General features: G+C 40.4%; 1 protein-coding gene across 4 annotated transcripts in view; it reads right to left on the minus strand.

The window, feature by feature from the left end:
• Positions 1-2595: 2595 nt before the first annotated feature.
• Positions 2596-25560, minus strand: part of Mpp7 (MAGUK p55 scaffold protein 7) — a 266719-nt gene continuing 243754 nt past the window's right edge. For 3 of the 4 annotated variants that reach the window (XM_039095743.2, XM_039095742.2, XM_063276474.1), the window contains 4 exons: positions 11773-11866; positions 10620-10728; positions 8794-8937; positions 2596-5428 (listed from right to left, as the gene is read on the minus strand). In XM_039095743.2, the coding sequence (XP_038951671.1) occupies positions 5249-5428; positions 8794-8937; positions 10620-10728; positions 11773-11866 (527 nt within the window). In that variant the 3' untranslated portion in view covers positions 2596-5248. The remainder of the gene's footprint in view (positions 5429-8793; positions 8938-10619; positions 10729-11772; positions 11867-25560) is intronic. The other variant, NM_001100575.1, reaches the window with a different exon arrangement.

Raw genomic sequence — 25560 nt, forward strand, 5'->3', positions numbered from 1 at the left:
GGTTTAGTCCCTGGGAGCTCTGGTTGATTGGCATTGTTGCTCTTATGGGGTTGCAAGCTCCTTCAACTCTTTCAATTCTTCCTCTAATTCCCCACAAGGGGGTCCTATTCTCAGTTCAGTGGTTTGCTGCTAGCATTGACCTCTGTATTGGACATGCTCTGGATGTGTTTCTCAGGAGAGATCTATATCCGGTCCCTTTCAGCATGCATTTTTTAGCTTCATCAATCTTATCTAGTTTTGGTGGCTGTATGTATGTATATATATGGGCCACATGTGGGGCAGGCTCTGAATGGCCATTCCTTGAATCGCTGCTCTAAACTTTGCTTCCATATCCCTTCCTATGGATATTTTTTTCTTCTTTTAAGAAGGAGTGGGAGCATCCGCATTTTGTCATCCTTCTTGAGCTTCCTGTGGTCTGTGGATTGCATCTTGGGTAATTTGAGCTTTTTGGCTAATAGCCACTTATCAATGAGTGCATACCAAGGATGTTCTTCTGTGATTGAGTTATCTCACTCAGGATGATATTTTCTAGTTCATTCCATTTGCCTTTGGATTTCATGAGTCATTGTTTTTAATAGGTAAGTAGTATTTCTTGGTGTAGATATACCACATATTTTGAATCCATTCCTCTGCTGAAGGGCATCTGGGTTCTTTCTAGCTTCTGGCTATTATAAATAAGGCTGCTATGAACATAGTGGAGCATGTGTCTTTGTTGTATGTTGGAGCATCTTTTGGGTATATGCCCAGGAGAAATATAGCTGGGTCCTCAAGTAGTGGAATTTCCAATTTTCTGAGGAACCTTTAGTCATCAGGGAAATGCAAATCAAAACAGCCCTGAGATTCCACCTCACACCAGTCAGAATGGCTAAGATAAAAACTCAGGTGATACCAGATGCTGACGAGGATGTGGAGAAAGAGGAACACTCCTCCATTGCTGGTGGGAATGCAAACTGGTACAACCTTTCTACTTTCTAGTCATCCTCACTTACTTGACTGTGAACAAAGTTTGGAATGCCTGTAGAATAGTTAGTATTGCAAACTTATCAGAATCTAGTGTCACTTGGGAGAAGTGCCTCTGGGTATGTCCGTAGGAGACTATCTAGACTGTGCTAACAAATATGGAAAAATTCATCTTATTTGTGGGCAGAATCACTCCATAAGCAGGGTATCCTGGACAGTTTAAGACAGGGAAAGCGGGCTGGGGATTTAGCTCAGTGGTAGAGCGCTTACCTAGGAAGCGCAAGGCCCTGGGTTCAGTCCCCAGCTCCAAAAAAAAGAACAAAAAAAAAAAAAAAAAAAAGACAGGGAAAGCAAGCTGTGCTAACCTAGCATGCACATTTTTTTCCCCTCTCTCTGCTTTCTCCTTCTCTATGATGAATTGAACCCTTGATCTGTGAACCAGAATATACCCCTTAACCCTTATGCTGGTTTTGCCAGGATATCTTATCTCAGCAAAAGGTAATTAAATGAAAGACACAAGATCCCAGTTTCTCACCTGTGAAGGATGAGACAGATAGTGGATCATACAGTTCCCTGAGGAACAACACAACTCACAAAGGCAGAGGTTATGTAGACATACAACATGGGTGGTCAAAGATTTAGGCAAGAAGGTTGTAGAAGAAAGAACACTGAGCCAACTTGGGGCATTTCTTTCAAGTTATTATTGAGTATATCAGAGTCAGTGGCTTGAAAAATACAATGTGATTTGCTCCCTAGTAAGAATTACCTATTAAGTTCAATGTGTTGTGTGGTAGAACGCAAAGGAGCTTTCAAAATAATAAAGCTCATGGTAGAGATTACTTACTGTGACTCCTGAGTTTACTACATAGGGTTGTAAAGAACACTGACCTGGTATTAAACTGTAATATGACAACCGCCATCACCACCACCATCAAGCATAACTGTCATTGAGTGAGTGATTCCACCCCTGGCTTCTAAGTGCATCATCCTGGTACAACAGGATGACCAGGGATGTTCCATTTACCCCCCCAAAGTCTCACAGTTGGTAATAATCAAAACCAGAAATCAAACAAGAAGTTTAGGCCTGGGGATGTAATGCAGTGGTAGTTATATGTATGCCTAGCATGTGAAAGGCGCCAAATTTGACTCTCAGACCCACAAAAATCAACTGATGACTCATTTGATTAACCTTGCTTTATCATGCAGTCTCTCATTGGAGCAGGGCTGTGCTGACTGACACATGGATTAGTTTCCCAAAGGAGACAGTTTGTCTTCCTAGGCCCAGATGACAAGTTCTGCGTGTGTAACTACATTGAGAGGAGAATGCAGCATCCTGATCCCAGTGGGAAAAGTGAACAGAGGGCGAGAACAGATGTTCCCAATACACTGGTCTATCCCATTCTGCTTCTGCACATCTTCACCTTCTACTTACAGACCAAGAGCAGCGAATTCCATCTGTCCAATAATCTTGATGAAAGCATTATTTGAAGAGAAATATAATGTTTAATTTTAGGCATGGAAAGATCAAATAAATTACATCATACTAAAGGATGGAATTTGTTCCACCATGGAAAAAGCAACACAGGGTAGAACAATTTTAGTGTATTCAAGGGCTAAACAACTTTCAAGCAGATATATTGTGTGAAGATACTTTATTAAGATAAAAAAAACTTTCCATTACATTTATCTATAAATCCATCATAGGCCAAAGGAAAATAAATAAAAATCTGAATCTTTAGGGACATTTTTTGACTCCATAGTTTTGTAAATCTGAGCTTACATGTTTGCTCACTTTAAATTACTACAGTTTAGGTACACTTGATGATTATACAGTACCAGGAATGCCAGCCTTATAGATGCCAAGTTTCCATACTACTCGGTAAAACCATGGTTATTGTGTCAAGTTTATCTCTTTACTTTTAGGCCACTCTAACTGGGAGGTGGAGGTGAAGAGCAGCACTCCATACCAGGTTCAACTTTAAATAGACAAACAATGAAACCCCATTTTTTTCTAATAGTGGCTGGCACTGTACCCCAGAAACAAGCTGCTGCAAGCCAGGAGCAAAGTGTTCTTTGGTGGTGTGCTCACTGGAGTCCTGGGGTCAGAGAGCACAGAGCAAGGCCATTTGCTGGAGGTACCAGCAGCCTTCTCTTGGCCTGGCTTATATCTCCTTGTAAGCATCAAGAAATAGAACAGGTAAGGCTACATGCCACCTGATTTCTTAAAATATGTTTATTTCCTTTTATTTATTTAGTTTTTAAAGAAAGATGTTCAGCTGTGGTCTAACAGGTGTGAACATTTTTTTCATGACATTCCATCACCTCCACTACCTACCCCAAATTTCCCAAGCACTACCCCCAAATAAAGAATGAAGACAACAATCACCAGATGAAGAGAAACAATCAGCAAAGATATCTGAGGTATGAACACAGGACACCTAAAGTATTCCAGAACGTCCTACGCTAGATACACTCTTCATCATTCTTGGTATAGAAACTTGCTTTATAGAACTCTTTACGACTTGTGCTTCTAGACAGGCCACACAGGGCAGTGATTTCAGAATAGGAATCTGGTAGCCTTCCTCTCTGTGTTGAGCTGCATGGCTTTAATGAATAAACACAGAACTTCCATGGGCTGTGTTCATCAGTCCAATGATCTGATTGTTGGGCTTGAACATGTAATGAGGTCACTAGAGAAGTTTGTGTTTCTGCTTCACACAGAAATTTGACATTGTCTTAAGGAAAGGTAGCCAGGGACACCACCAAACAGCAGTGAACATGTACCATGTAACATGTAACATGTGTGTGGACCTCTCTGCCAAAAGGTCCAATATTTACATGGAATGTTGACCTTGCTTATAAAACTACTATTTTAAATTATATCTTTACATACAATTTATCTTATGAATCATTTGATAATTTAAAAATATGCCTTTCAAATATCTCACAAATATATAAAATTTTCCTACATTTTGTTTTTCCTTAAACATGACATTTAAACTCTTTATAAAGCAACAAAAATATTTTTTTTTGTATGCAAGTCATAGATGTGATGAATCTTCCATTGGCTAAACCGCACTGCTCAGAGGACTGGCAGGAACCTGCTCGATGACTGAACTGTGAACATTTGTAGTACTGCAAATTATTCACTTGCTAGAGCCTATAGCATCACAGAAAAAGAAGTAATGTCATTGAAACATTTAAAAATCCACCTTTCTTCAGAATAGGTTGAGATGTTGTCTGGCCGGTGTTAATCATTTTGTTGACCAACAAATTAACAGAATACAAAGTTTCTAAAACACACTTTAGAACCATTTTCATGTGTGGTGATTGCACACAAGAAACATGAGCACCTCTTCCTTCACTGTGCTCTAACACGTGTTACGTGGTCTTGAATACTTATCTCATTCTTACAATTTGTTGAGAAATTCTAAAACAAGAGAAGAAAACTTTCTGACTCCAGAGATGTCTTCTGAAGAATGACAGATTAAAGCAAGTGATCATTAAATGTGTGATCATTTCTTGCCCTAAACAACCGTTTTTACTAAGCCATGAGGAAAGGTTTTTATCTACATCTATGATATCAGTTAAGTCTGTTTCCAAATCCAATGCAGTGGCATGCTCCCACACTTGGGAAGCTGAGGCAAAAGAAGGCTGAGTTCAAGGCTAGTGTGGACACCACAGTGAGACCCCTCAACTTAAACAGAAAAATCAGATTTTCCCTTATATAATATTGGCGGCATCACCGATATATATTCCTAAGGATTTCCTAAGCTATAATATGTGAGCTACTTCCTCAAGAAAAGATTTGAATTTCTTCTTTGTTTTAAGATGTGCATACTTAGGGCATATTTTGAAAGGACAGATCCTTATTTCCAGCCTAGTTAAATCTGTGGATCTGCTCAAGGCTGCCAACCCCATGCTTTCAACCAAGAGCATGCACAGTGAAGGGCTGTGAGTACACCTGAGCGCAGGTGAGGCATGAACTCTGATACACACTGCCTCTCACGTCAGAGACAGAAATAGATTAAAGAAAACAAGGAAATACAAAAGTTTTGCTAAAACTATAGCACTGTGCAGATTTTGACTTAGATTGTATAGTCGTGTGCTTCAAATAAGGCTGTGAAAGACATAAACAAAACCAGCACTGGAATTTTGACTTTGACATTGAAGACTTTACATCTATGACAGTGATACAGATTATTAAAAAAAAAATCCTACCAAAAACATGGTAGTTAACCTAACCATGCAACTCTGCAAAAAGACAGTTAAGGACATTTCCCCTGAGTTAAGAATGTAACCAGCTCACTGGGACCCAATGGGCATCAGTCTCTAGTTTGTCAAATGTTGTTTTTAGCTCATTAAATGCTACAGTAAGATCATCGTTTATTATGATTTTGTCAAAAAGATGGCCATATTGACTTTCCATTATCTGTGCTGATTTGATCATTTCTTGAAAGTCTTCTTCCTATTAAAAACAAATAATGACAAATTAAGTAACCAGGCAACTGCATCACATAAATGAAAACATTCTATAGTGACTTTACCTAAAGCTGTTATGTGTTCAGACTTTAAATGAAGTAAAAAACCAAAATCACCTTCACTACTTTTTTAGAGGTTTTAACTGCTAACACCAACTTTAATTAAACTCCCCTCAGGGTCATACCTAACTCACCATTACACGGACACATTGCTATTGTCATAGATATCAAGGGTGCTGTTGACTCTTATTGCTCTGGCTTGGCACTATTTATGTTTGTTCACAAGAAATAATGCATAATACAAACTACTTTCTTAATGTTGAAAGCATTACAAGATAATAGTTCAAATGCCCCTTCTGTGGTCCGGTAAAAGTGTTTCAAAAGCCCTGAGGGGCCACATAGATTTTAAAATGCCAGGTGCTATTTTAGCTAGGTATAAAAGTCAGGATTGTACATTAAAAAGCATAAGCCACATCCTCAGACTATGCCATCATTTACAAATTATGTTTATTGAGAGATAACTTTAGTGCTAGTCAACAACTTAAAATAACTAGTAACATGTGACAGCATCTGTCTCTTAAGGACAAATGTCATCCTTTTAGAACAAAGCGCAGGAATTGGTCAAAAGCAAGACCCATGCTTTATAACTAAAATCAACAGTTCACAGATTAACAAAGTCTAAACTAAAATTAATTAGATGAAAGAAAAATGGGGGTTAATATTTATTTGTTGGATTTTTTTACTCAAAGGTAAAATTTGAGAAAAATGAAAACAAAAACAATGAAAGGTTTGCCAAGAGTCAATGATGGGCCAGCCTGACTCTTAAAAATTAGAAGCCATCTTATTACAAGGTCAAAATAAGTTCATTCCTGTTTTCTATAAAATATAAATTTGACTAGGTCTTCACCCATTTTCTGGAATTTGTCATGTTCCACACCCTGGTAAGATAAGACGTTCCAAATAATTTTAGAATGTTCAGCCAAGTTCTTATGTAACCAGAATTCCTCTGGAAAGCCCCCAACCACTGAAAATCCCCTAGTCTTGTAGGTATTTTTTAGCTATATAAACCCTACCTTCTCCTGTGTTTCATGTTATTTTCTCAAACCCTGCTACTGGGAGACATCCTTATCTGATAGAAAATAAACCTTGAATAATTTTAGCAAAAATTTGAATAATGATCTTCATTTTCATTCAGTGAGATTAATATCAGAACAGTCACAAAGATCTGAAGCCATAGCATCTAATGGCATTTGTAAGAAATATGAATGTCATCAGGAGACAGAGTAGGCCTCCTGATCCTATGACCCAAATGGTGCTTCTATGTTGTGGTGTAATTAAATAAGCAGCAGAACCAGTTCCCATGCACTCTCACTTGGTGTGGATCCTCAGAAGCCACACACTCTGGCTGTTTCTCTGTCAGTCGCTTTCATACACTGTCCCCTTGGTGGGTTGTTACCAACATACATCGTGTTCTGCGTGCCATTCTATCACGGCACCACGCCATGCTAGCCTCAGGCATTCTATAGCCTAGCACGGCTTCCAGAACTGAGACAGGTTGTCTCTCTGCCCACCAGAAACTTGGTTCACATCCCCCATAGTCTGGTAAATCAAAGTTCTAAAAACTTGTTGTTTAACAATTAGATTTATATGTTAAATTCTCAATCTACAATACATCCAATTTCAAAGTTAAACAGCCTGAGTAGGCTATGAGACTATAATTAGTCTTAACCCCATCAGAAATCTGAGAACGACCCAATATCTATAAACATAGGAAGCCTAACATGGCTTCCGAACTGAGACAGGTTGTAGAGACTAATTTCCACTAGCACAGTCCCGTTAGCAACACATGAGAGCAAGTCTTCAGCCTTCTGGCCTAGGATCATCTGACAGACTTCTGAAACACAGAATTTTGAAGGGCTGACCACTCTGGTTTGGTAGAAATTATCAGTCAACTTATTCTGTAACGTGTCCTTCTCAGACAGCATTGAGTCTGTAGATGAGTTGAGGCGATTCTTGCCCAGTGGCTATGCTGTCACAAGGTATTACCTCACCTGGAGGTAGAGATGCCCAAATTCTTCGTTAAATCCACCACAGGGGACGTGTTAGGAGCAGATATGTCTCAACAAAAAATAAATAACTTTAAATGTCATATTTTGTGAATTTCTGTTTTGAAAACCATCTATCTATATAAGGTAATTTGGACTGTTGTCCATTAATTGTCTTAATAATTACCTTGAAAGCACGCTAACAATAAACTTAGAGCCATGAATTGGCTAACAGAGACGACGGAGGAAGATGATTCCGATCCAGGTGGTCTGGGTCAATTCTATCTTGTCTAGGTGGGCAGTTTCTATCTTTAGTAATTGGCAGTGAATTTATTCTGTGGATGTATTGAGGATGGAGAATTTAACATATAAATCTAAATGTTAAATTAAAAGTTTCTGGAACTTTGATTTTAACCATGCCAAAGAGGACAGCATGTGAAAGTAACGGCAGAGAGTCGGCTGGAGCGTGCGGATCTGGTTCTGTAGCCCTGGTGGAGTGAGAAATCACAGGGCCTGCAGAACGAGATATGTGTGTGTGTCAGGTGTGGTAACTACCGCCTAGGGGACCTTGAAGAGAGGGGGCTAAAAGGGAGACAGCCGGGAGTGGACAGCCTGGGGACCATGTGGCAGAGTAGCAGCCAGAGCGTGGGAACTGTTAGAAAAAGTTTCTTTTTAAATTTTTACTGCAACACTTCTACTTTTTACTGTGTTAAAATGTAAAATATAAGGCAACAAAGCAAATTATTACAGTTTTTGTTTAGACTATTAAGAAATAAACAGAAACTTATTTAGAAACATTTAGCTTTAAAAAAGGTTAAATAATATAAATGATTGGCTGAGAAAAAAAATCATCATGCATGCACCATAGTACCATAATACTTTTGTTGTTCTTTTTTCTTTGCTTTGTTTGGCAGCACTGGAAATAAACCCGAAGCCTGGAGTATGCTAGGAAGCCCTAGAGCACAGTGGTTAATACTACCATTGTAGTTGGTTTGAGGCACAGACTCTTGCTTTGTAGATCATACTGGTTTCAGATTTGCCAGACGGAAGAGAATGACCCTACATCTCGAGTGCTGGGCTCTGCAGGGGCGCATTACCGTATCCAACGCTACAAAGTAGTTCTGAGTCGGTGCAGTATGAACGTCAATTCTCAGAAACAAGGAAAGTTTACAGTGCCACCAATCAAAATGCACCTTTAAATCCTTTGGAGAGTTCTGGATCCCAGCTTCGTCTATAACAGTGTCCCTAAGCACCGTGTACAAGTAACTAGGTGCTATTTACATGGTGGCCAAGATCACGACACCCACCGTGAAGGGCTTTGCAGTCCCTTGGTCATCTCTGCTTGAAATAATCTTTGCATTTTTTCTTGTCTCTCTCAAACGCTCTATGGATGGAGGCTTTATAAATATCACATAGGGTTTGAACTCCAGAGTCCTTAAATGCTTCACTGTCTGCAAGGAAGAAAAGGTATTTTTTTTATATTTCTTCATTGTTTCATGCATCTGTATTTTGTAAGGAGACAATTTATTCTTTAAACAGGTTACTCTCCGATCAGTTCTTGACGATGAAGATGACAATCTCATTGAAAAGCAGCTAGAGAATGAATACAACTTTTACTTTAGATGTTTTAAAACACAGTGGCTAAAAACCTCAGAACACTAGGTTTAGATCATACTTCTAAAAGATGTGACGATTGGTAACCTCCTGTCTGGAAGCTGTCTATCTTTTTAAAACTCTGTTAGAAGCCTAAAGGTCCAGTCTCTGTAGCCTCTGTTCTACATGAGGTCTGCCAGCATGCTACCCCCCAAACACACACATCAAATGTTTTGTTTACCTTTGCTTGGAGTCAGGGTCCTACTCTGCAGCCCAGGCCTGCCTGGACTCCTACTGCTCTTGCCTCAGTTTCCTGAGGTCTGGATTACAGGTGTGCAGCACCACACCTGTTTTGTTTTGTTAATTTATTCTTTTCTCCCACAATACATCCTGACCAGTTTCTCTTTCTCTCAGTCCCCTCCAGTCCCACACTCCTCTCCCTCAGATCCACCCCTCCTCCACTTCCCCTAAGAAAAGAACAGGCTTCATGGGGATATCAACCAAACACAGCAAAATAAGTTACAATGAGACGGGTCAGAACTAAGAGATATTAATAATTTCCTCATGAGGGCCTCACCACAGTTCCACTGTAAGGTTATAGATAATCGCTATCTGTTAAGGAGATGGAGAGGGAGAGGGGGAGGGGGAGGGAAATGGAGAGGAGGAGGGGAAGGGAGAGGGAGAGAGGAGGTGGTGGTGGTGGTGGTGGTGAGGATGGGGAAGGGAAGAAGGGAAGGGAAGAAGGGGATGGCAGGAGGGGATAGAGGGCTGGGAAAGCTCAGAGGTGCAGGTAAAAATGCATTCAGTGAGTCTGGGAGTGACAAGGTCCATTCAGGGGCAGGGAGTTCAGCTAAGCAGGAATGCCCCCACTCCTTCCTGGTGCCTGGACAAGAGGCAGCCTCAGACTTGCTAAGGACTTTCTGACTCCAACTTTTCTATCCCTAAGAGGCGCGAAAGTGCTTCTGGCATCCCAGAACACCACCATCATAGGAGAATCAGTGGCTCCGGGCTTGGGTACCAACCAGATGACAGGTAGTTTGATATAAGGAATCGAATGCTTTCAGCCACTGGCCTTCTTAGTTCAAAGTTTCCATAAAGGCCCCTGGGTGATTCCCAAGGCCTCCTGTGGCATCTCAGATAAGACAGTGTTGAACCCTGCCTCACAGCTCTGTTGGGATTTAAATATTTACATTGTGTCCAAGACCAAAATTAGAAAAAGAGAACAGAGGTTTGAAATGTCCACTTTCAGACTATAAGCAGAGAACAATACGTAACACAAAAGATGTTATGTATGTAGCATGTAATACATTATTAAAAGATCCAAAGTAAGCATGTAATAGCATGTAAGCTTGACTGAGTAAAACCAAGAGATACAAACACTGACCTCGGGGCTCCATCCCATCTGCTTTTCTAGTAACATTATGCCTTTCCCCCCTCTGCCCAAACGTCCCAGCCTTTATTTAAGTGAGCAGAGTTCACATGGAGCTCGTTCTGCAATGCTACGGTTTGCAGGGAGCTGTGCAATGCTTTGTTTACTCACATGAGGCTGGACATCCAACAGACAGACTTTGTTCTTAGCTAGGACAGAGCGGACTGAGTCTATGCTCGTACCATAGTAGTTGTTTTTATATTCGCCGTACTCGATGAACCTGCAGCAAATTAAAAGGCACTCATCAGAGTAGTCTGTGAATATGAAGCAAGCAGGCAGTCAGTTATATTTCATGGGCAAAGATATTTTGCTGAATGCATAAAAAAATTTTCCCCCCTGTTTAATAAAATAAACAGAGTCAAGCATTTCGGCAAATGTCAACTTAAAAAAAAAAGAACCTTCTACATTTTCAAATCAGTAACACTTGCTTGTGTTACACTTAAGCCCAAAAAAGTACTTTGGTGCTAGGGCGTGCTAATGCTTTCCATCACTCCTTTTCAGAACTAATGCAATGTAATAAAACATCGAATAAGCCAAACAATAGACACTACTGGAATTTCACTGCACACTACAGAGTAGCAGAGCTGGGCGCTGCAGCCACAGGAGCTGGGAGGTGGCTAATGGAACCAGGGCAGCGATTATGTGCTATAAAAACACAGTCGTGGGGCCAAACTCGAAGAAAGCATTTTGATGTTTCAATAAAATCCCACAGTACTGCCTTAAAACACACCCTGCCTCTGATGCCCTGCAGTAGCTGCACCTCAGGAATGGAAAACTGAGGAGGGTGGGGTAGAGGTCGGCTGGAGGAGCCAAGACGGTGTGAGCAGCACAGCAGTTCGGCATGGCAGCTTTATCTAAACGCCGTGAAGGACTGATGTGAGACTAAGGGATGTATGAAAAAGATTATGGGGAAAATATATCATATACCTAGCCGTTAACATTTAAAATATAGGTGTACCCAAGCTCCATGTTGAGATTCAATTATTGGACTGGGGAAAAGTTACAGAAAAATACTGGGAAGCTCCCTTCAGGCTAAACCTATAGGCTTAGCTGAACAGAAACACTGCAGCTCCTGGTACTGAAAAAAAAGATGGGAACATGTCTAACTACTAAGGGAACTACCTCTTTCTAAGGGCTTCAAACGTTGCTCTAATAAGTAAAATACATTTCACATAGAAGGGAACCCTAGGCTGTCTAAAAATAGATACACAGGCACCAGTTTAACAACAGGAATAGAAAAAAAATCTACAAAATTTTGACATACTTGTTATTTTGTACATCTGTCTCAAACAAATGTTTGGAAATAAAAATATATTCGACGCCATCACTCTCTTGGCTTCTTCTTGCTCTAGTGGTATCTGTAATTTGAAAGAAAAAGAGTTGAATAAGTTACCTTAGAGTATTAAAAAGAAACCAGTATATTGTCTGTTTCTTACGCAAGATTTGAAAATATATAAACAAAAGCAAATTAGCTGCTAAAATATAGTGGAATATAAATTCAGACTTTTCCACTCTTGTTACAATGTTAAGACTCAAGATCTGATTGCCTCAGAGGTCTGATCCTTACTTGTACCTTTGAAGAATCAATCTTTCATACAACTAAATACATAAAAAGAGTCATATGTGTAGACTTTATAGTCCACTCCCCAGAATAAGACCTTTGGCAAATAACTGGCTTATTACATCATCTACTGATCTTTATTTGCTGAAGTAATCATACTATTCACTAGGTGGAAGGTACAGCCTTCTCTACATACATGCTCCAGCGTGTAACACGGTCAGACCTTCAGTGTTGTTCTGTTTCACTAACTAAATGAGTCAAATAACTCTAGGTGTCATTCCCCACTCCTGCCAAGTCATTAACAGCACCTTAATCTAGGATTCAGCTTGCACCTTTTTGATAATGTTGCCTAGTTCTTTTTGTGTAAATTATAAAGGGACAGAAAACATAGGACAGTGAAAGACAAAACATAATACTTTCCAATGTGGACATATATGTGAAACCCTACCACAGCCCCACTTCCTGCTCTTACAGTCAGAATCCTGAACCCCTGACAATTATCTGAGCACCTTGAAAATATACAAAACAAACCAGGCATGGTGGTGCATGCCTTTGACCCCAATGCTTGTGAGGCAGAGGCAGTGGGTCTCTGTGAGTTTGAGGTCAGCCTTATCGACAGAGTCTCAGGATAACCAAGGCTACATAGAGAAACCCTTTCTTGAAAAACAAAAAACAAAAAACAAAAAGCAAAACAAACAAATACACAAAAGGGAGGGGTATGGAAGGCAGAGAATCAGTCTAGGGAAAGGCTGACTTTGTTTCTCTTAGAAGTTATGACGTGCTGGAACAAGACAGGGGCTAGATTCCTATAGGTAGTTAGGAACAGGGCCACGTGCAACTAATCATAGCTTTTTATGCTGAAAACTCACGTTGGGTTTAAAAGAAATGTTAGGGTTAAAAGGTTGGTAGGTAACACGAAGGAAGAGAACTAAGAGACTGTGTCTGGGTAGAGACAGTCAACCTGAACAGGTAAGAGAAAGGACAGGGTCCTGGGAAGCAAGGTCAACATCAACAAGCCCCTGCCTGACTGGCTCCCATGAACATATGCAAGATACTGTGACCCATAACATACTCAGGCTTTTAATGAAGTTAAATGTAAATGACCAAACTGTTGGGAAGGGTGGCTTCTAATGAAGTAGGGTCCCCCGCTTCCAGATCACCCTATAGATAAGGCAAGAAAGACGGAGGCTACACCTTGGTGGCTTTGCTAATGCCATCACCTTCCCTCGGTGATGCAAGCTGGGGACAGAAATGCCGAGAGCAAAGAGCAGTCTGATTGACTGCAGGGCGGACAGCAGCAAGCCAGTCCTTTGCTACCGAGAGCACAGTCAAGATCAGCAGCTCGCAAGGCAGAAGTCGGAGATGGGAGGTAGGGTTTCACGAACCAGGATGATCAGCGTGTAACAAAGCCTCCTCATCGACCTGGCTGGACTCGGGGGACAAGCACAGATCACATGGACCCTTCACTGGCTTACATCCAATATACTCAAAGAATGAACCAATCTTACCAGGAATTATGCCAGTCGTGTTCAGTTCCTGCCTTAGTCCCATGAAACGACCAAGGCAAGCTGCTCCTAGGTTCCTCCCACCTCAGAACCTCTTGGGCTTATGTGAATGTCTTTTATTTTTCCTTAATTTTTCTCAGCAAAGACGCTTTCAGTTCACTTACTCTCTGTGTCTGTATTTTTAATATTCACTGATGTGAGGCAGGGAACTTGAGAGCTACTGTCCCTAGTTAACTTTTGGAGACCTTTATGTCCTAGCAGGCAAGTCACTGGGCAGGTGCACCTGGCTTGAAAAAGTTCCAGTCATAACAACAACAACAACAACAACAACAACAACAACAACAACATCAACAGGGTGTGCAGGTGTATGTGGGTGCATGGGTGTGGGGTGGTGGGGGTGTGGGGGTGAGTGTAAGTTAAGAGATCAGCAGGCATGTGGGTGTGCGTATATGGGATGGGGAGTGTGAGTTAGGTGTGAGGAGAACTGGAGAAAGCATAAAAAGGAAGACACTGATTCTCTTCTGTAAGGTAAAGGACACTATCATTATGACAAAACCAGCAGATTGGGAAAAGCTCTTTACCAGTCCTACATCCAATAGAGGGCTAATATCCAATATGTACAAAGAACTCAAGAAGTTCGACTCCAGAGAATCAAATAACCCTGTTAAAATATGGGGTACAGAGCTAAACAAAGAATTCTCATCTGAGGAATATCAAATGGCTGAGAAACACCTAAAGAAATGTTCAACATCCTTAGTCATCAGGGAAATGCAAATCAAAACAACCCTGAGATTCCACCTCACACTAGTCAGAATGGCTAAGATCAAAAACTCAGGTGACAGCAGATGCTGGCGAGGATGTGGAGAAAGGAACACTCCTCCATTGTTGGTGGGATTGCAGGTTGGTACAACCACTCTGGAAATCAGTCCGGAGGTTCCTCAGAAAATTGGACATAGTACTACCTGAGGACCCAGCTATACTACTCCTGGGCATATACCTAAAAGATGCTCAAACATATAATTAGGACACATGCTCCCCTATGTTCACAGCAGGCTTATTTATAATAGCCAGAAGCTGGAAACAACCCAGATGTCCTTCAACAGAGGAATGGATACAGAAAATGTGGTACATTTACACAATAGAGCACTACTCAGCTATTAAAACAATGACTTCATGAAATGGATGGAACTAGAAAATAGCATCTTGAGTGAGGTAACCTAATCACAAAAGAACACACATGGTATGCGCTCACTGATGAGTGGATATTAACCCAAAAGCTTGGAATACCCAAGATACAATCCACAGACCAAATGAAGCTCAAGAAGAACAACTAAAGTGCAGATGCTTCAGTACTTCTTAGAAGGGGCAACAAAAATATTCATAGGAGGGGATATGGAGACAAAGTTTGGAGCAGAGACTGAAAGAAATGCCATCCAGAGACTCCTCCACCTGGGAATCCATTCCATATACACACAGCCACCAAACCCAGACAATATTGTTGATGCCAAGAAGTACATGCTGATAGGAGCCTGATATAGCTGTCTTCTGTTCCAGAACATGACAAATATAGAGGCAGATGCTCGCAGACAACCATTGAACTGAGAACACGGTCCCCAATGGAGGAATTAGTGAAAGGATTGAAGGAGCTGAAAGGGTTTGCGATCCCATAAGAACAACAATACCAACCAAGCAGAGCTCCCAGGGAATAAACCACCATCCAAAGAGTACACATGGACAGACCCACGGCTCCAGCTGCATGTGTAGCAGATATTGGTGCCTTATTGCACATCAATGGGAGGAAAAGGCCTTGGTCCTACCAAGGCTGGACCCCCAGTGTTGGGAAATGTCAGGGTAGGGAGGCAGGAAGTGTGGGTGGTTGGTGAGGGGGATGACTGTTATAGAAGGGGAGGAGGATAGGATAGGGGGCTTATGAACAGGAAATCGGGAAAGGGGATAACATTTGAAATGTGAATAAAAAATACTCAATGAAAAAATGAAAAAATAAACATAAATGAAATTGTCTAAAAGTTTGTGTCTTCTAGCCTCAAGATGTGCATCACAGGTGTGCCATCCATTCTAGATTGTGGTTCATTCCGGATATAGTCAAGTTGACAACCGAGAATGACCATCGTGCCCTGCCTCAAAACAACGACAGACCCCAGCACAACATAAAAACCTCAAGCAAAAATGAAAATCAAAACCTACAACTTAGTTGTTTTTTCAATCAGAGGATCAAAATTAATATTGCAGTAAGTGATTTGATAACGGGAAGATCCCAATATCACGTAATGAGAAGGACCTATCCCCTTTAAGTATTCTTACTCAAGATCCACAAACTCAAGGTAATCTCCTTTTCCTGCCCTGAAGCAAGGTCTCCCCCCTTGAATTCTCTATCTTCTCAAGTGATGTCCTGCCATGTCTAGTACAAACTCCCTGCAAATGTGAGGAAACATTAGGCCACCCCAAGGTGAGGGATAGTTTATAAAGTTCTTGACTCTTCAATTTCTAATGAAAATTTAGTTAAACAGTGGCTGGAGAGATGACTCAGTGGTTAAGGGCTCATATTGCTCTTGTAGAGACTCAGGTTTGATTCCCAGGAACTGTGTCGGGTTACTCATCACCACCTGGAACCCCAGCTCCGTGGGAATCTGATGTCTCTGAGCTCTCTGTGTGCTTACACTGATGTCCACACCAAAAATAGTAAATACTATTAATAGCTCAAAAAGTTATTTATACTTGAAAAATGAAATACAACCATTTAAAAAAGTTTTAGAAAGAGGAAATTATATGAAGATTTTAATAGATTGTGTTTAAATTTGGCAAAGTCTATTTTAGTGGGCTATAAAAATGACATTAAAATTATTTTGTGTACTTATGGAAAAAAATCAACAGTGGTTTCTTTTGCCCCTGTGTACAAGGGTCAGATTCAAACAAACGGAATTTAAGATGGGAGTATGATTAGAACACACGGGTCTTGGTACTACCTCTGAAAAATAGAGAGAGAAGCACCTGTGTTCACATGAGCGTGCCCACGTGTGTGTGCGCGCGCACACACACCCACCCACCCACCCACACACACACACACACACACACACAATAGGAAAAGCTAAGAGAACTCAACTAACATGTTCATGGAAGCCTCATTCTCCTCTCTGAGTCAGAGCACTGAAACCATAGCACTTACAAACGAAGGGAGCTAGGGTCTCGTCTCCAGAGCTTAGATTAGCAGATGGCCCTAACATGTGTACAATGTAAAAATGTAATCTAAAACTATACAACATAAAGGAAACAAGAACATTACCAATTCTCAAGGGAAACAATAAGAGAGAAAATCCCCTGAATGGCCCAGAGGTTAGAATATCAGACTTTAAAGCAGCTATTAGAACTATGCTTCAGGAAGGAAAAGGTACCTGCACTGAATTGAAAGTATGAAAGCTTACCACAGACACACAAACTGTGCATGAGTAAGCAGAAATTCTACAACTAAAAAGACAGAGCATGACAGGAACAAATCACTAGAAGGCTTGGCAGTATAAACGAGGTTCAAAGAAAGTCAGTGAGCTGGAAGACAGAGAACTGCAATTCACAGACTGTGACGACCATGAGGGAAAACATGAAGAGGTATAAATGGAAGACCAGGCCCTACATACGAACACTGAAATATGCATGGCCTGTGTAACTGGGGTCCTAACCACAAAACCAAACTGAGAACGGTCAGCAAATGGTCCTGGGAAGGCTTATTGACCCTAAACCTGCAAACATTTGGGAAAAAGCACAAACTCACACATTGTAAAAGTCCATCAGATCCCCAAACATTTCTTTTAAAAAGCCAAAACATGTCTAGATATTTACACACAAATACTAAATCCCCAGTAGTGATGACAAACCTTGGAAGCCTCTAGAACACGAATAGTATGGGAATGATAACTTCGACTACCTCAGGCTTCTTTCTGATTTATGTTTTAATTTAACATGAAATCTATTTAATAACATTTTTACCTAAAGAAAAGAAAAGAGTTATCAACCAAACTATCTTTCAGGAAAAAGTGGCAAAGTAGAGACCTCAGATGAAACAATTCAGTGCTCATCTCAGACTGTTCCAGAAAAGAATTCTTTTAGATGGGAAGAAGTGATGAGGGAATTTGACTCTTTAGGAATAAAGTGGTAACACTCAAACAGCTTGGTATGCAGACTGTTTCTCCTCTTCCCGATTCAATGCGCACCCACACCAGTCTTGTGCTCTCTAAAAATGTTAAGCATATGGTTTGCCCATCCTTCTACTTGTTTGGTCAAGGGAAATAAAGACCTATGTGCTACCCAATTCTTGTACACGAAGTTCACCATTATCGCCGTATTTGTTAATAGACAAAAGTGGGGGTGGTGGAGGAACCTCGGTATGCAGACAAACTGCAGTATTTCCATGCCAAAAATATGCTACCCAAGAACTGCTGATGCTTGAGACATCAAACACCACTGAGATTGCAGGTGCACTGTAAATTCATGCTAAATAAAAAAGAATGTGCAAAGACAAATTGTTTTTCACTCTGCAATTCAACATAAAGTGGCAAGGATTACGGTCGTCCCCAATGATGAGTGCAGAACAGCATGACAGGTGGCAGAGGGGAAAGTCCAGTAAGGGCATGGACATGTTTGAGGTGGAAATCCTCATCATGGCTGTGATAATGCTAACACGTATGCACACACACGCTGAACAGACCTATGTCCATTCTACATATTTCAGTTGTATCTTTTAATAATGTTTAACAGAAAACTAGGAACTAGGAAAAAAACAACCCAAAAATTTAGACATTAATTAGTTAATTAATGTGAGGTACATTCCACAGTGTACATATGGGAGGAAACTTCCTGGAGAAACATCTCTCTATCCCCCATGTAGGTCGTAGGGATCAAACTTTGGCTCCCAGGCTTGGAAGTAGGCTCCTTTCCCTGCTAAGACTTCATGCCAATCCCAAAGCAATGACTTTTTAAGGCCAAATAGCTTCAGTTATGTCCCAAATACTAATTCCCCTTACCAGGCCAGCAAATATATTACAATACAAAGTACCTTCAACAGTCGCTTGCTCCTCCCCACGGAGCATCAAGAACTGGTGTCGTTCTTAATGCAATGTCACAGTCTTTCCAAAAGTAGGATTAGAGACTGATAGATTTAATTCCATCATGAAAACTAGTTATACATTTCACAGTAGGAAAATATTTTGTTGAGTGTGTATTGCATGATATATACTCAATAGCAGAAACATTTAAGTGAGTATTTTTTCTGTGTTGCAAAGGGGGCTAAATTCATTTATTAATTATTTTTGTAGCTGATATTTGCTGGTATCCCTTTACTCCCCCCCATCTTTATTAAATTGGGTATTTCTTATTTACATTTCAAATGTTATTCCTTTTCCCACTTTCCATCCCCCTCCCCTTCTATATGGGTGGCCCCTCCCCATACTCCCCCCATTACTGCCCTCCCCACAACAATCAAGTTCACGGGGGTCCAGCCTTGGCAGGACCAAGGGCTTCCCCTTCCACTGGTGCTCTTACTAGGATATTCATTGCTACCTATGAGGTCAGAGTCCAGGGTCAGTCCATGTATAGTCTTTAGGTAGTGGCTTAGTCCCTGGAAGCTCTGGTTGGTTGGCATTGTTGTTCATATGGGGTCTCAAGTCCCTTCAGCTCTTTCAGTCCACTTAACAGAAAGATTTAAAAAGAGAGAGATTAAAACAATAACAACACTGGAAGCTACCACAGAATCTTTTGATAGATACATATCAGCTGTTTGAACCCAAGAATAACAGCACTTACTAGACTTAGCATCCCTTAAAAATACCATCACTGCATGATGATACCTTGCATTATGAAATACATACGTGACAGTAGCCTCATAGATTCTCAGCGACACCACATTCAGCTTTTATATTAAGTCCAAAGGAGAAAACTGCACAAGGACTCACATCTCAAGATGAGTACCTTCACTAAAAGATGTGACTGCCTTCTTATGTGGAAAGATGATACATTCAACAATAGTTAAAAAAAAGTACAGAAAAGCACCATTCCTGGTCACTCAGCTTTTTCCAGTAACATAGTAACACCTGCACAATTACAACACGGCGTCAAAACCAGCAAATCTAATACCAATGAAGTACAATTAGTTGAACTACAGAGAGTTCTATATAATATTAAAAAAACAGACTAGGGGGGTTGGGGATTTAGCTCAGTGGTAGAGCGCTTGCCTAGGAAGCGCAAGGCCCTGGGTTCAGTCTCCAGCTCCGAAAAAAAGAACCAAAAAAAAAAAAAAAAAACCAAATAAAAACAAAAACAAAAAAAAAAAAACAGACTAGGATTTAGAAAAGCTTATATACAAGTCTGATGTGAATGTGTGCAGAGATGTGTGCATTACACAGGCTAATGACACCCTACTGATGAGCACACCCATGTGATCAGTACTTTAACAAGAAGCAGAACATTGAGAGCCCATGAATTCCACTTGAGTTGTCCGCTTAGCCCATGTCCATAGGTCCTCTACCCACACATTATAGTTGCTGAAGACATAACACACATTCTCTTTCAGACTTGTTTCTGATGCAGTAAGAACAGATGTTAGCTTTAAAAAGAGCTTAGGTTACAACGCAAGACCGGAAACACCAGGGAAAGGTAAATAAGAGGATTTGCAGCTGGATCTGAGATGACCAAACTGAGCAGATATGAAGAACAGGATGTGGGAAAACAGGAAGTTAGAATCATGGGGTCTGCTGGCTTCCATTCTTATGATCCCTATCCAAGGAGCACACACAAGTCACTACTACATATCTTTGCTTCTAATGCAGCTAATTATAACAAACTAAACTGTAAGAATAGCTTCTAAGAAGCCCCATTTGTCCCAGAAAGGAGACAATACCAGATGACCTTGCAGACGGGGAGCTAAATATGACATAACTAAGAAACACTGTGACTCTATTTTGATAAATGTGGTCATAGATAGTAAAATGGCTGCTCCCATGTGGTAGTCTAAGTAGGAATGGCCCTCATAGATTCATGTATTTGAATGCTTGGTCCAAGGGGAGTGGCACCATTAGGAGGTGTGGCCTTGTTGGAGTATGTGTGGCCCTGTTAGAAGTGTATCACTATATAGGTGGGCTTTGAGGTCTTCTAAGCTCATGCTCTGCCCACTGTGGAATCCAGTCTCCTCCTGCTGCCTGTGGATCAAAATGTAGAACTCTTAGCTCCTTCTCTAGCAACATATCTGCCTGTATGCTACCATGTTTTCGGCCATGATGATAATTGACTGAATATCTGGACCTGTAAACCAGCACCAATCAAATGTTGTACTTTGTAAGAGTTGCCTTGGTCATGCTGTCTCCTCACAGCAATAACACCCTAAGTAAGAGATCATGCAAACATGAAAGAAAGCATACTTTAACTCTGCTAAGGTCAGAGACCAATGAGGCCTGAAAGGTCAGTAGACTGTAATGCTCTGGGGTTTACTGTATACTAGATAGCCAAAGCCATGAGCTAAGAAAGTTACCCCCTAACTGAGGAAACAGTCTGAGTACAGCATGTTATATTCTCCCTGGGTGGGGTCAAGGGAAGATGTACAGTGGGTAGAGCTAGTTACGTGGTTTGGCTCATGATGTACTCAGAGAATTCACCAATCTTAACAGGAATCATCCCAATCTCGCCCATTTTCTTCTATAAGCCTGATGAAAGGCTCTAGGCATGTAGCTTAATGTCTTTTCTTTGTAGTCTCCTCCTGCTCATAAGAGTTTCTCCTACTTCCTTATAAAACATTTCTACTAAAATCAGGGACAAGACAAGGCTACCCACTCTCCCCCTATCTATTCAACATAGCACTTTCTGTACTTTAGTCAAAGCAATCAGACAACTAAAGGAGATCAAGGGGATACAAACTGGAAAGGAGGAAGTCAAAAGATGGCTATTTGTGGATTATATGACAGTATACGTAAGTGACCCAAAAATTCTCTCAGAGAACTCCTACAGCTGATAAATACCTTCAGCAAAGTGGATGGATGTAAAACTTCTCATATCAGTAGCCTGTTAGACAAATGATAAATAGGCCAAGAAAGAAATTAGAGAAACACCCTTTACAGTAGCCATGAATAAAATAAAATATCTTGGTGCAACTCAACAAGAAAGTGAAAGATCAATAAGAAAAAACTTCAAGTCTCTGAAGAAAGAAACTGAAGAAAATATCATACAATGCAAAGATCTCCCATGCTTATGATTGGTAGGATTAACAAAGTGAAAATGGCCATCTTACCAAAGCAATCTAGAGATTCAATGCAAACCCCATCAAAATTTCAACACATTTTTCAACACATTGGAAGATCAATTCTCAACTTCATATGGAAAACCAAAAATCCCAGGATAGCCAAAACAATCCTGAACAATAAAACCATTTCGGGGGGAATCATCATTTCTGACATGCTAAATTACAGAGAAATAGTGATTTTAAAAAAACCTGTATGGTATTGGTACAGAAACAGACATGTTGATCAATGGAATCAAACTGAAGACCCAGAAATAAACCTATGGACATTTGATTTTTTTTTATAAAGAAGTCAAAACTACATAATGGAGAAATGAAAGCATCTTCAACAAATGGTGCTGGTCTAATTGGATGTCTACATGTAGAAGAATGAAAACTGATCCATACTTATCACCCTGCACAAAACTCAAGTCCAAGAGAATCAGGAACCTCAACATAAAACTGGATACACTAAAAGTCAAAGAAGAGAAAGTGAAAATACCCTTGAACACATTGGTACAGGGGACAAATTCCAACACAGCACCAATGGCTCAGGCTCTTAAGATCAACAATTGATAAATGGGATGTCATGAAATTGTAGTTTCTGAAGGCAAAGGATACTGTCAATAAGACAAATCGGCCGCCTACAGATTGGGAAAGGACCTTCATCAATCCTGCATCTGACAGAGGGCTAATATCCAAAATTGATAAAGAACTCAAGAAGTCAGACACCAATAACCCAAATAACCCAATTAAAAATGGGGAATGGAACAAAACAAGAGAATTTACAACAGAAGAATCTCAAATGGCCGAGAAGCACTTAAAGAAATGTTCAAAGTCCTTAGTCATCAGGGAAATGCAAATCAAAACAACCCTGAGGTTCAATCTTACATCTGTCAGAATGACCATAATCAAAAACTCAAGAGAGAGCACGTGCGGGTGAGGATGTGGAGCAAGGGCACACTCCTTCATTGCTGGTGGGAGTGCAAACTTGAATAACCACTTTAAAAATCAATCTGGCAGTTTCTCAGAAAACTGGGAATAATTTTACCTTAAGACAGGTATACCATCCCTGGACATATCCCCAAAAGATGCTCCAACATCCCACAAAGAAACTTGCTCAACTATGTTCATAGCAGCTTTATTCATAATAACCAGAAACTGGTACCAACCTAGATTGTCCCTCAACTGATAATGGATTTAAAAAATGTACATCTACATAATGGAATTATTCAGCTATTTTTTTTTTAAAAAGGCATCATGAACTTTGCAGGGAAATGGATGGAACTTGAAATTATCATCCTGAGTGAGGTAACCCAGTCCTAAAAGGATATACATGGTACATACTTACTTATAAGCAGATATTAGCCATAAAACACAGGTATCATGTTATACTCCACAGAGCCAAAACAAAACAAAACAAAAAACCAAAACCAAAACCAACCAACCAACCAAACAAAAAACAACCTAAACAAGAAAGAAGGTACAGTGAGGAAGCTTTAATTTCACTTAGAAGTGGGAATAAAATAATCATAAGAGGAAGATGGTTAGAGAGAACTGGTAGGGAGGGGAATGAGGGTTCAAGATTAGGTGTGGAGAAGGACAGGAGAAATGACTGGTAGGCCAGGAAAATGAATGAAAATCTACAACTGACAGGGGTGGGAAGGTGGGAGCATCTCTAGGAAGAGAGAGACCTTAGAGAAGGAGGCACCCAAAAATCAATGGGAGTGACCTTGGCTATGACTCACTGTATCGAGGATATAGAACCTGAAGAGGCCACCTTCTGTAGGTGGAACCCCAGTGGAGCAATAGAGACACTAAACCACCCCACACAGTTTTCCACGCAGCTTTCTGGCCTGTGCCTTCTGCCAGGGCAGATCATCAGAGTGTCTGCTCCTCTAAAGCCCCAAAGTTTGAAGATCCCCCCCAGGAGGTCTACTACAGCCAGGGCCACAGGCCTCCCAGGAGACCTGCTGCAAACCTGGGACACAGGACGCAGGCTCCAGACGGAAACACCCAGCCCAGTTAACATCAGAGATAACCAGATGGCTAGAGGCAAGCACAAGACCACATACAACAGAAGCCAATATAGTAGCACCACCAGAACCCTGTTTTCCCACCACTGCAAGCCCTAGATTTATCAACACACCTGAAAACCAGGACAGTGACCTAAAACCCTATCTCATGAAGATAACAGAGTCTTTTAAGGAGGATATAAATAACTCACTGAAAGAAAAACAGGAAAAAACAGGTAAGCAGGTAGAAGCCCTTAAAGAGGAAACAAAAAAATCAATTAAAGAAGTAACAGGAAAAAAAGGTAAAGGAATTAAACAAAGTAGTCCTAAAAATGGAAGTAGAAAAAATAAAGGAAACACAAATGGAGGCAACCGTGGAAAACCTAGGAAAGAGGTAAGAAGCCATAGATGTAAGCATCACCAACAGAATACAAGAGACAGAAGAGAGAATCTTAGGCATAGAAGATATTGACACAACAGTCACAGAAATTTCAAACAGAAAAAGATCCTAACCCAAAACATCTAGGAAATTAAGGATATAATTAGAAGACCAAACCTAAGAAGAACAGGAATAAAAGAGAGCAAAGATTCCCAGCTCGAAGGACCTGAAAACATCTTCAACAAAATCATAGAAGAAAACTTTCCCAACCTAAAGAAAGAAATGGCCATAAATGTACAAGAAGCCTATAGAACACCAAATAGACTGGATCAGATAATAATAATATCATAATAATCAAAACGCTAAATGCACAGAAAAAAGAACATGAAATTATTTCAATCTTCTCTAAGGAAAGCTCTAAGAAAAAAGGTCAAGTAACATATAAAAGGCAGACGTATCAGAATTACACCAGACTTCTCAACAGAGAACCTAAAAGTCAGAAGAGCCTGGAAAGACGTCATACAGACCCTAAGAGAACACAAATGCCAAACCTGGCTACTACACTCTGCAAAACCCTCAATCAGGATAGATGAAGAAACCAAAATATTCCATGACAAAACCCAAATCTAAGCTATATCTACTAATCCAGCCCTTCAGAGAACTCTAGAAGGAAAACTCCAACACAAGCAGGGTACCTAAACCAAAGGAAAAAACAAGATATTAATCATCTCACAACAAAACCAAAAGGAGAGAATCATATAAACCTAATGCCACCTAGAACAACAAACATAACAAACTAACAATCATCTGTCTTTTGTATCTGTCAATATAAACAGACTCAATTCCCCAATAAAAAGACATAAGTTAATACGCTGTATTTGTAGGCAGGATCCAGCATTCTGCTACATACAAGAAACACACCTACATGACAAAGACAAACACTACACCTCAGAGTAAAAGGCTGTAACAAAATCCTCCAAGCAAATGGTCCCAAGAAACAATTGAGATTTGCCATCCTAATATCCAATAAAATAGACTTTGAACCAAAAGTTATCAAGCAATATAGGGAAAGACGCTTCATATTGAAAGGAAAAATCGACCAAGACAAAGTCTCAATTCTGAACATCTATGCCCCAAATGCAAGGGCAGCCACACTCGTAAAAATTTACTAAAGCTCAAAACAAACATTGAACCCCACACAATAACAGTGGGAGACTTCAACACTGCACTCTCACCAATGGACAGGTCACTGAGGCAGAAGCTAAACAGACACACAGTAAAACTGGTAGCGGTTATATATACAGAACATTTCACCATAAA

The sequence above is a fragment of the Rattus norvegicus genome, chromosome 17 (genome assembly GCF_036323735.1).
Source record: "Rattus norvegicus strain BN/NHsdMcwi chromosome 17, GRCr8, whole genome shotgun sequence".
In the NCBI taxonomy this organism is placed as follows: domain Eukaryota; kingdom Metazoa; phylum Chordata; class Mammalia; order Rodentia; family Muridae; genus Rattus; species Rattus norvegicus.